Source organism: Nilaparvata lugens, chromosome 11 (assembly GCF_014356525.2).
Source record: "Nilaparvata lugens isolate BPH chromosome 11, ASM1435652v1, whole genome shotgun sequence".
Taxonomy (NCBI): Eukaryota; Metazoa; Arthropoda; class Insecta; order Hemiptera; family Delphacidae; genus Nilaparvata; species Nilaparvata lugens.
The window spans coordinates 28466496-28479427 of record NC_052514.1 but is presented as its reverse complement, the minus strand read 5'-3'; the positions used below and the strand labels follow the sequence as shown (position 1 = coordinate 28479427).

Sequence of the window (12932 nt, the reverse complement as noted above, 5' to 3'; positions counted from 1 at the left end):
TTTTCTATTCATTCGTTCATAAAATCAGCTAATACTTTTTGGAAGCTAGCACACAGACATTCATGATTCCAGTTAGTTAATATATAACTTTTACATCAACAAACTGATACGGGTTGAGATATCAATGTGCGGTTTTTGCCATTCATTTTCTCTTGAAACTTTATCGAAATCATGTTTCACATGACCACCTTTTCATTTAAAATAATTGATTTGGATTTATATGAGGGTCAAAGATGTTAAACCAACAAAGTAATTTTTAATTTCAAATAGGATTCCCAATGAATCCTACTGTCAAATTATTCTTGTAAACTAAATATTTAGCTGTTCATTATGTTCACCAACTCTGTATAATTAAAAGTTGCGGGTTACAATACAACAGTTCATGAGCGAGTTCTCCAACCCAGGGGCTCACTAGTATTATTATTATGCCTAGTACAAGTACAAGTAAATTTCAATCTTTAGTGCAATGTTGAATAATTTATTTGCAATATTATGATGCACGTTTTTACTAAAAATATTTAATTACAGTTATAATTTATAAATTAAATTATAACTGAAATTGAAAAATATAATTTATCATTTTCGGTTTTTCTTTGTCTTATGTACAAAGGTGCAGTTTGAACAATCTATTTAAAATTTACCCGTGGTCTGTCTCTACCCCTCCCTTCAGCTGTGAAAACCTCAGAATTGCCTATTGAATCAATAAAAATGCATTTTGTCTCTAATTATTTTTAAAATTTTAGATGACAACTTGCTGGTTGGCACAAAACAGGGTCATCTGTTGATGTACTCTGTCACGCCAAGGAATGGCGAATTGAAACGTGACATGCAGCTACTAAGGTACAACAAAACATTCAGCAAGAAGCCAATACAGCAATTGGAAGTCGTTCCAGAGCACAACATCCTGATCAGACTATCAGGTGAGTTTGTAATTTGTATCTTCTTGTCTTGTAATAAATTTGTTAACAAACATAGAATAACTATTCAAAGTTTAAGTTCAAGGAGGTGTATTTAGAAAATACACATATCTATACCAAAAATTTGAAAAATATGTTCTAAAATATGTATTTAAATATACATTACACCAAAACTGTAGCTCTTATAGTTTAGTCTATGGATTGAAAATACAGTAATGTTGATTGAACGTTTCTTGTTCCAGACAATGTGATTTCCGTGCATGACATGGCAATTATCAATTTTCCAATTATTACCACTATACAAAAAACCAAAGGAGCAACTCTGTTCACTATGGATGTCAAAGTAAGTAATCTACAGTGTTATTTGTCATAATACACTCCTTTTCAATGACACATTAAATGAAGTATTCTATAAAAATATTCGAACATTAACGTTGAACATCAGACGTGTGTCTTAATTCGCTCTTTCTAAATTGAGGATCAAGATTTGTAATAGATAGTGGAATTGGCAATTTGATTTTTTCAATCAAATTTCATTCTTATGACTAGTGAATTACATAATATTCAACCTACTTTATTAATAATGTTTATTATATGTTTTTATTTTCAATTATGTTTATGTTGTTCCTTTCTCAATCATTCATAGTTGAGAATGATATTGTATGTATCAATGTATAAATAAATATATTTCAATCCAACTCACTCCTTCTCACCTTACAATTTCTCAATGGAAACTCGGTCAATATTTCTTTGTAGAAACACGAAAGATTAACAGGAGGAGTAGCAGTGACCGTCCGAATATGCGTTGCTGTCAAACGCAAACTGCAGCTATATTACTGGAAAAACTCAGATTTCCATGAATTCAGGAGTGATCTGACAGTGGCCGACACACCCCGGGCGCTGGAATGGTGCAATGAGACAATTGTTGTTGGCTTGAAGAATGATTATTCAATAATTGAGGTGAGTGTGCCTCAACTTGTCTGATTCAGTACCTATTAAATCTTCATTTTCATTTATTTATTTATTCAGTCATGTATAATTATCAACTTATGTGAGAAGGCACAACAGGGATAGATTAAAAAGATCGGGGAGAGGACAACAGGCTAAGCCCTGCTTTTGACATTAAATGATTCAAACCCCAACGATGCTATAAGGGTTCAATTTATTTGCGTTCTCAGAATGGATCTTTATTGGGCGCGTTTTTCACGCTCGTATAGTTTTCCTAATTAGATACAAATGCATCCTGTAAAGAGCTGAAAAAGTTCACCCCGTATAGACACAGTTGGGGCCTATAGGCTAATACCCTGTTACCAGACTTCTAGGATTCTTTTAGATAATATAATTGGTTTCAAGTATTAGTGAAAAAGAATTATTCTGACAGAATTTGAGATTCGAAAGCATTTTGTCAATAATTTCCATTCCATACGAGTATCACCGATTCAATTCTAAATCCTACATTATGTCCAGCATCACATATATTCTTGGAAACAATCCATCTCCGCTACGCCGGTTTGAAAAGGACAGATTGATTAACATTAGGAGATATGTCGGCGGGGTGGAGATACGTTTAAGCTATGCTACGGCGGTGTGAAATGACCTAGTTATATGCCTCAAAATCAGTGATATGAACACTGAACTTGATATACTATTGTAATTTTATATGTAAACACTGAATTTTTACATTCTCCAATGAAATTCAAAATTAATGCACATAATGAGATGATAATATAAACTGTAATGAATATTATAATGCATGTGGTTTGCACGCTAATACATCTATTTCTATTAAGTTATTTCCGTTCTTGTTTAGTTAGACAGCAAATATACGATAATTAAATGAATATATTACATGCAATCCACAAGCGAATATATTTAAGTATGGTTTTTTACTGTTCCAGTTGAGTGAGGCGGCAAAGACTAAGGAACTGTTCCCTACGGGGAAGTCGCCAGAACCGATAATCACAAAGCTAACTGATAATACGTTCGCACTTGCCAAAGAAACACAGAGTGTTTTCATGAATTATTTGGGTGACCCCACTGTGACCTATGCTATCAAATGGTCGCAAACACCCAATGCTCTAGGTATGTAACAATTGTTCAATCGATAAGTCAGTGACGATTCTATCTAAAGTGATAGAATGCATCTTTTTGAATTGCATATGATTTTGGCTGAATTTGCTTTATTACTCTCATTTCACTCAAAATTAATCCGCCGAATGCATAAGGATATATTTGACAACACTGGGAACTAGCGATAAAATCAGCTGTCAGCTGCGGTATGCAATGATGCATGAAATTCATAACTTGAAGAATTTGAACCAATCTTGGACATTTCAGTCGCTTCTCATTGCTTTCAACAAGGGCTGGTCAGCTGAGGAACCTACTTAGCACTATTCTCTCTAGGACAAGACATTTTATGCTGAAAAACGTTCAAATATAATATTTTTTATGCCCACATAAGCTCTTAGGCTAGTGCGTGGGTAATAAGTGAGAGGGATGATGATGAGAGATGACGACTACTTTTTAGGTAGACAAGACCGACGGCTTATCGTCTCCTCCAAAAGACGGGGTGGCCGTATCTATGTGATTGTGCTGTGGTCAAAAATTTTTGCCCCGGTCGAAATTTGAACTCGGATTCTCTTGATTATTAGACCTGTGCGTTATCACTTACTCCAACGAGCCACCCAATCTAATATGATATAAACATAAGTATGGCTATGATGGGGCCCTTAGGTCCACCATGATTCTATGATTTATTTCAGCCAAAAAATACATTATATACATAAGGCATGTGCACAATCTCAGTTTTATAGAAGATGGATCAGCCTCTCGTTTTAGCCCATAATGTGACACATTAGAATGTATGCGACCATGTGAACAGTTAATCGTGGTTTAGCGTTTAATATATATGGTTCATATGGCCCTACAATCCCAACCTGTTGTTTCCCAACAGTGTGCAAGTACAAACTACGATAGATTAATCCTTATATTTCACTTCTCAAGTTGAACGTTTGTCTTTTCACTTCAAGCTTTACTATTTTTTGCTTTGTGTTGTAGTGGAGGTGATATTTTGGTTCCATTTTTTTACATTTTATTCATTTATTAGAGCAAACAATACTATAGTCGGAAAATAAAAAACAGGCTGTTGCCCAAAACTTTTTCAATTTCCTAATTTTGTATTTAATTTGTTTAATATGTAGGTTATGTCTATTTCAAGTTATATTGAATAGAAAGACTACAAATTTATCAAAATAGATACATACCGGTCTCGGCTATCAAACCATAAATATACAATATTTGTGATAATCAAAACCGGTATTTCGCTATTTTAATAAATATTTGGTTGTGATAACTTCATCTTCATTTAATATATCTTCATAGGATCAGTTTTGGGCTTGAGCCTGATGATCCTTTCCGCAAGTAATTATACTTAATGTAATGAATGAATAAATATATAAATGAATGAAAATGATTTTCAGTTGTGTTATTAAACGAATAGATAAATTAATTTGTTCTCTTGCACTTTACGGTAACTTTATTTGTGTTACAGCTTACGATGACCCCTACTTGTTGGCCCTGCTACCGACCAGCGTGCAAGTGCAAACGTTCGAGCCAGTGATGAACGTGCAGACTCTGCCAGTGAGCGGCTGTACGGTGATCAGACGCTGCAAGCAGGGCGTCGTGTATGTGGCATCCCTCGACCATGTCTGGTGTCTGCAGTCGGTGCCTCGCGAGAAGCAGATTCATGTGCTGCTAGAACGCAAACAGTTCCAACTAGCGCTCAAACTCACGGTAACAATAATCCCCTATCAAATACCATTAAATATGAGTCAAGGTCTTTTTTCATAAAATATAATTATAATAACCTTTTTAATATAATAAAATGATAGATGAAGAATGTAAATTATAACAACTAGTTTCATTGTTCACACCATCTTCAGGTTATAAAATAAATCTCAAATTTATTTTTATTTATAAAATATAATAACATTTAAAAAATTCAAATCTTTAAAATTTATTTTATTACCTGAAGATGGTGTGAACACTGAAACTAGTTGCTATAATTCATATTCTTAATCTATTATTTTGAAAAAGGGTACTATAATCCTATTTTATAAATAAAAATAAGTAGCTTTGATTTCATACATTTTAAAAAGAGTTAAGGTCTCTTTGCCTTACGCTACGCTACGCTGAAATACGTCTTCGGAAGACTAGCCGACCTATCTCCCAAAATTGTAAGCTACGCTACTCTGATGTCAACGGGATAGATAAGTAGCTTGGATTTAAGATTAGGAGATAGGACGTATTTCAGCGTGTGAAATAATTAAGTTTGAAGATTCCCTTACGAAAAGTGAGATGGTTTTCATTCAGAGAGGTCATTTCATCGATTTTATAAAATACCCTCATAGCTATTGCACGTTCCACACCAGTCCTATTATTCATGATTACTGAATGGCATTGGTTTCACATCAACTGTGCAGAATTTCTAATAACTGTCCGCTCTACAGTTGTAGGTAATATTGTAAAAAATTAAATAATATTAAATAAAGAATATTTTCAAAATTTCCTATGCTCTTGCCCTCCATATACAGAGTGTCCCACGAAAAGTATAAACGTCGAAGACCATAGATTCCACATGAAATTTGCAACAAAAAATGTTCAATAAAACTTTCTTATCGACCTTAGTTTTTGAGACATATAGATTTCTCGATATTTTTTAAAAACGTCAATAACTAGAAAACTATCAGTTAAAATCCAATTCTAAGGATATGGTTAGAAAGAGGAAATAATTCCAATAAGATTCATAGAATTTGTTCCTTTGCTTGAACATCTTATGAGTCTCTTCAATTTTGATTCCATTACGAACTGCTTGTTAAATAATCACTTTTGAACAACTAATTACGACATAGCAGTCAGGTATTTATAAATAAAAGCTATTAGTTTCTACTCACATTAGTGGAGCGCTTCAACTTCAGGTTGATGAAGGGCCTAGTGTCCGAAAGCGCTCCACTAATGTGAGTAGAAACTAATAGCTTTTATTTATAAATACCTGACTGCTATGTCGTAATTAGTTGTTCAAAAGTGATCCTATGAGTCTTCAAACTGTTTGAAATTTAGCTTTGAACTCGGCATATGCACTTCAAACTTTGAGCGCTCATAAAAAGTTTTAAAACGTCAAACAAAGGGAAAAATTATTTGAATCTTGAAGGAAATTTGTTTATCTTTCCAACCATATCCTTAGAATCAGATAGTTAGAACTGATAGTTTTCTATTTATTGACGTTTTTCTTAAATATCGAATAATCTATACCGTATACCTCGAAACAAAACTAAAGTCTATGTAAGAAAATTTTGAAGGGCCAGGGGTCACTAACTATTCACGTTGCCTCTATCATTTTTACCGTTTCTTTTGAGACTATCGTAAATAATATGTTTGTCCATACTGCGTTTCAATGAGCTATTATTACAATAATGCTTGGCTCGCTTCCAGTCTATTTGAATTCGTTTTATTTCAGAACTCATCAGAAAACTCTGAGGAAGACAAGAAGAAGAATGTGTATCAAATCCAAACTTTGTACGCGTTCGATCTCTTCCGTAAAAAGCAATTCCATGATTCAATGAATGAATTCTTGAATTTGAAAACAGGCAAGTATCAACTGTATATTTTCATATCAACTTAATAAATAATTATTCTATGAAATAGATATTACTCCCCACGTTTATTCTATTCTCTTTCTTATTCCTATTGGTACTTCACAAAGTGTCATAGGATACTCCCAAGTTCTGAACTATACACTAATAAAACACTTGAGGTGATATATTATAATGATTAGATTTATTACTTACAACACTATAACACACGGAGGTAAACTATAAATTGATCACTACCTAATAAATTACACAGAATTATCACAAGCTTACGTTACTAGTATAAGAACTGTTTAAGAATAACTGTCACCAAAAATAATAACTGTTGCAACAACTACAAAGATGTATTATCACTTTAATATCTGTCTCGATTATTATCACTCTGTCATTATGAGAAGACGTGAGCATGAGCAATACCACTGTAGTTTGTCAACCGACTCCCGACTGCAACTCACGCCATTTATATACGCAACAGAACTTTCGAGATGGTTCTGCAGGTGTCGAACACGCTCGACCAATCACAGTGCATGGAGCTTGCCAGAGACTTCTAGAAGATTCAAGGGTGCGCTCGCCATTGGTCGATGGTTCCCCTCACCAAAACCCGAACACACTAGAACGATCTGGAAGCCCCCTTGCTTCCCCGCGTTAACCCTCTGACGGCCCTGCTTCCTGCCTCCTACCATCCTTCTAAAGGCCTCATCCATAACATTATTAATGTGGTCTTGATAAGAATTTACTAACTTATATTGTTTTTGTACGGTAAATTCTTTCGCTACTCGAACTCGCTATTCTATAGCTGTCATCCGAGTATAAATTCGAATGTTTCTAAATTCAACTAACACCCTTTCGTAACCACTTTTGAGAAAACGACTTGTTTCGAATCTAAAGTAATTTTCAAGTCTTCAATTGTCAGGTAAAAGGGGGGTGAAGATTGGAGGGAGAAGGATAGAATGTATCAAGTTTGTAGATGACATGGCTGTGCTGGCTGGAAATGAGCGCGCAATGAGTGATATGTTAAAAAATATCAATCACTGTTGTGAAGAGTATGGGATGAGAGTGAATGTGAAGAAAACAAAAAGTATGGTGATCAGCAAGACTCCAAAGAAAGCAACAATCAACATAGGATTGCATCACATTGAACAGGTATCATCATTCAGGTACCTTGGGTGTATGATTAAAGAGGATATGCGATGTGATTTAGAAGTAAAAGTGAGAATTGCAAGAGCAAAGGAGGCATTCAGCAATATAAGAAGATTGGTGAGTAGCAAAATGCAAATAGAACTGCGGAAGAAGATGGCCAAGTGTTTTGTGTGGAGCGTGGCTCTCTATGGAGCGGAAACCTGGACTCTCAGAAAGCAGGAAGAGAAGAGATTGGAGGCCTTTGAAATGTGGGTGTGGAGGAGGATGGAGAGGATCAGCTGGATGGATAAAGTGAGGAATGAGGAGGTACTGCGTAGAGTAGGAGAGGAAAGGAATATGGCAGTGATAAGGAGACGAAAGCGGAACTGGCTGGGACACTTGCTGAGGCATGGCGGACTACTTGTGGAGACAATGGAAGGGACTGTGCAAGGAGGGAGGGTGCTGGGACGAAAAAGAGTGAAGTTGGTGGATGATATCAGGGAGGAGGGAAAGTACTCCGAGATGAAGAGAATTGCACAGGACAGAGAGGAATGGAGAAGGAGGAATCATGTTTAGACCTGCCCTAGGGCAGAACACCAGTAATAATAATTGATATTTATCGATTTCATTCTGTATAGATACTATACAGAGTGGCACAAAATACACTTCCCATGAGGTATGTAAACCTAAGCTTTATGATGGGTAGTGCCAAGATGGCTCCTCAGTACTTGAGGAAAGGCACTAGAGGATCATGCCTAAGTAAACATAGTGTAGCGGCGAAAGTAGAGGGTAGCGGAGAAGGTATTGACTGATTGATTGAGTACTCTATTTATCTCGTATACTGGCTGATACACTTATATACAATAGCTTACAATACTGCAAAATTATAGATGAATTAACATACTATAGACTAAGAATATAATTATTGAGTTGTATATGATATGAAAAAAGAAATTTGGAATAGCTAAAGATAATATTGTTATGCATCTACATAAATTGGCGGAGTTTAGGACATATCAATGTCCATTCTTCGGAAAGGATATTCAAAATATCCTTCCCACTAGCTCTCTACCAAAATCTGAGAATGTTGAAAAATATTGCATGCATCTGAATGTCTCCGCTTCTTCTACCTTCTATTCTAGGATGTTCTAAATAAAAAGTCATTTCATTATTTTCTAGCAAATATTTGCCGCTCCGTATGTTCTGACATTCTTGAATACATGCATTACTTTTCAACACTCTCAGCTACCCCCCAAGTTCGCTGCTCCACTATATTTTAACTCCAATCATTATTTATTTATTTACATACAAAAGCTCATAAAATAAATCCATGAAGAGCCTTATTGACATCAACTAGTTTAGATACATAATATTTGATGCAAAATAAGAATGAAAAATAAAATAAATTGTAAACACAATTTTGAATACTAATAAGATAAGAAGAGGCGAAATGAAAATAAAATAAACCAATGATAATAGAAAATGAAGAAGAATGAAATAAAAATAATAAAAAAAATGAAGAATAAAATAGAGAATAGAGGAAAAATAGGGCTTTAGAAGAGAGAAAAAAATGAGGGAGTTTAGTATAATAATTTATCAATCATGAGTCAGCTATAGAGCGATATGCTAGTTCACAGGATTTCTTAAAGGTTTGGAAACGGTCAGCAAACGGATCAATGCAGTGGCTTATTCTATTGAACAAACGTAAAGTTCTGTATATGTAAGAATTACAATGATGAGTCGTTCTGATAAATGGCATGTGAAACAGAATATTTGGTCTTGGTCTATCAAACGGGACATGAAGTTGCAACATACTTATAAATTCTGGCATGAATACTTGATTGTTTAGGATATTATATAATAGAAAGAGGGAACTGACAGATCTCCTTTCTTCCAATCTTTGAACATTAAATATCAACCTTAGATTGTCTGTTGAAAAAGCTATCGGACAGAATGCGTTGAACTTTTTAAAATAAAGATACCTTAAAAATTTATTCTGAATTTTTTCTAAATCAAGATTAGCGATGCTGTGAAATGGAGCCCAAACTAAAGCAGCATATTCAAGTTTACTCCTCACTGTAGCATAGTACAATCTCAAAACAACATCACATGCTGTAAAAGGCCTACAATTTCGAAATAAAAACCCTAGCGACCTATTAGCACCATTCATAACATGTGTTAGGTGTTCCTTAAACTCAAGAGTAGGGTCCATTATGACGCCCAGGTCCTTTATACGGATAACACAATCGAGGATTGCATTATTAATATTGTAATTGTAATGAAAAGGATTTTTCTGACGTGTGAATATCATGTATTTTGTTTTTGATATATTTATTTCCAATCTATTTCTCAAACACAAGTCATGAATCGCATTCAGATCCCGCTGCAAGAGAGAGCAATCCTCCAGACTAGAAATAGGTTTGAAAAGTTTTACATCGTCTGCAAAAAGCAAAATACTAGATTCTTTAATATGGTCAGGCAGATCATTCATGAGTAGGACGAACAACAAGGGACCAAGGTTTGATCCCTGTGGGATCAATCATTTTGAAACAACAAATATTAATCATGAATTATGCTCATTTTAGTTACCAAACAATTGTAATTTTTTTTAAACAATTTCTATTCTTGAAGAATATGTAATGAAGAATTTTGATTATTGACTAACATCGTGTTCTTTCTAGATCCGTACGACGTGATCCGTCTATTCCCGACGCTGTTGCCCCAGCAGGCTCGGGGCGAGGCAGTGAGTGTGGATGCCGGCTTGGTGAGGCTGGAAGACAAAGACCTGGAGTCCGGTCTGTTGGCTCTGATCGAGTACCTGACCGCCGTCCGGCTGCAGATGAAGACTAAGGGCGCAGAGTCCACGTCTGACGAGAAGCTGTTGCAGATCATTGATACCACGCTGTTGAAGTGTTACTTAATTTACTACTGTATATATTAGGTTACATAAATAAACACAGAGATAAAACAGCAATGGCGTCTCGCCTAGTCATGGACTACAACTCTGTGTTTTATTTATGTTAACCTAATATATAACAGATACTATACAGAGTGGCACAAAATACACTTCCCATGAGGTATGTGAACCTAAGCTTTATGATGGGTAGTGCCTAGATGGCTCCTCAGTACTTGAGGAAAGGCACTAGAGGCTCATGCCTAAGGGTCAAAACATAGTGTAGCGGCGAAAGTAGAGGGTAGCGGAGAAGGTATTGATTGATTGATTGAGTACTCTATTTATCTCGTATACTGACTGATACACTTATATACAATAGCTTACAATACTGCAAAATTATAGATGAATTAACATACTATAGACTAAGAATATAATTATTGAACTGTATATGATATGAAAAAAGAAATTTGGAATAACTATAGATAATATTGTTATGCATAAACATAAATTGGTGGAGTTTTGGACATATCAATGTCCATTCTCCGGAAAGGATATTCAAAATATCCTTCCCACTAGCTCTCTACCAAAATCTGAGAATGTTGAAAAATATTGCATGCATCTGAATGTCTCCGCTTCTTCTACCTTCTATTCTAGGATGTTCTAAATAAAAAAGTCATCTAATTCTTTTCTAGCAAATATTTGCCGCTCCGTATGTTTTGACATTCTTGAATACATGCATTTTTTTTCAACACTCTCAGCTACCCCCCAAGTTCGCTGCTCCACTATATTTTAACTCTAATCATTATGAAAATAATATATTTATATTTATCAAAGATATTATATCATGATAAGATTTTTATAATTTGAAAAAATATATGTTACTGAATCTATTTTTGAAACAACAAATATTAATCATGAATTATGCTCATTTTAGTTACCAAACAATTGTAATTTTTTTACAATTTCTATTCTAGAAGAATATGTAGTGAAGAATTTTGATTATTGACTAACATCGTGTTCTTTCTAGATCCGTACGACGTGATCCGTCTATTCCCGACGCTGTTGCCCCAGCAGGCTCGGGGCGAGGCAGTGAGTGTGGATGCCGGCTTGGTGAGGCTCGAAGACAAAGACCTGGAGTCCGGTCTGTTGGCTCTGATCGAGTACCTGACCGCCGTCCGGCTGCAGATGAAGACTAAGGGCGCCGAGTCCACGTCTGACGAGAAGCTGTTGCAGATCATTGATACCACGCTGTTGAAATGTTACTTGCAGGTCAGTATGATTTTCTATTCAAATTCTGTCTAAAAGCCCGTTACACATGAAATATTCCATAAGAGATCTAGTGTAACGCTAGTTCGCCTCCATGGTGCACATTGGTCCTTCTATACAGTGCAAGAGTTTCTTGAATGTGATATTATTAATATCTAGCAGAGTAGAGTTTGTATGAGTCTTGTTCATAAAATAAGCTATATTGTGATAATGTTACACTTGTGGTACAGTGTTGAGTGTTTTAGTCAGTTTTGTGTGTTGCTTTTTTGTATGACTGTATTCGGTTGGTTCAGTTGTTGGTTGTATTGTCACTTGGTAACTTTTATTGTATTGTTATGATTTTGTTACTTTTATTGTATTGTTTCTATTGGGACTTTTGCCTATTACTGCATTGTATATGTTTATTGGCAATAAAATATATCTTATCTTATCTTAACGCTAAATGGACTAGCAAATGATGGCAGTCAAACAAACTTATGTTTTCCTGACCAAAAACTACACATCTCGAGAGATTGGAAATATACAGTGTTTATGTAGGCATTTGAGACTCATGAGCGTTATATGTGTTGTGTATCTGCCATACGCTAAATAAATAAATAAGAGATCTTGGACTAACTTCTATCAAATAATATATGACTCCCTTATTAAACCTGTATTAGAATATTTTATAAAAAATGACCTATTTCACCATCAAAAATCTTCGCGAAATAATTGATCGCCTTACCTTTGGACTTTTTGAGACCCCAAATTAAGGCCCCTTAGATATCATTTGTTGCAGATTAATGACACAACTCTGTATTATGTGCTCTCAGATTTCTCACTTGTTGCATATTGTCGATAGAAATCTGCTGAATGCTACTTGCAAGTGCATGATTTTCTATTGAAATTCTTTCATAAATATTAGTTTGAAGATACAGTGCTATTTCCCTTACAATTTTTGTTGCATATTATCTATAGAACACTGTTGAAGTGTTACTTAATTCACTATTGATCTCAGCTATGCTTGATAGCGGTTCATATATTTTCGGGCATTAGTTTTTCTAGAATCAATCAAGATAGACGGAATTCAGGAATATCGTTTGCTATTCG

The 12932-nt window shown here is 35.0% G+C and overlaps 1 protein-coding gene across 1 annotated transcript in view; it reads left to right on the top strand.

Moving 5' to 3' along the window:
- Positions 1-233: 233 nt before the first annotated feature.
- Positions 234-12932, top strand: part of LOC111050958 (vam6/Vps39-like protein) — a 31571-nt gene continuing 18872 nt past the window's right edge. Inside the window, exons 1-9 of the mRNA XM_039437273.1 lie at positions 234-249; positions 744-920; positions 1160-1260; positions 1674-1877; positions 2816-2999; positions 4468-4709; positions 6433-6562; positions 10366-10596; positions 11605-11846. Coding sequence (XP_039293207.1) covers positions 234-249; positions 744-920; positions 1160-1260; positions 1674-1877; positions 2816-2999; positions 4468-4709; positions 6433-6562; positions 10366-10596; positions 11605-11846 — 1527 coding nt within the window. The remainder of the gene's footprint in view (positions 250-743; positions 921-1159; positions 1261-1673; positions 1878-2815; positions 3000-4467; positions 4710-6432; positions 6563-10365; positions 10597-11604; positions 11847-12932) is intronic.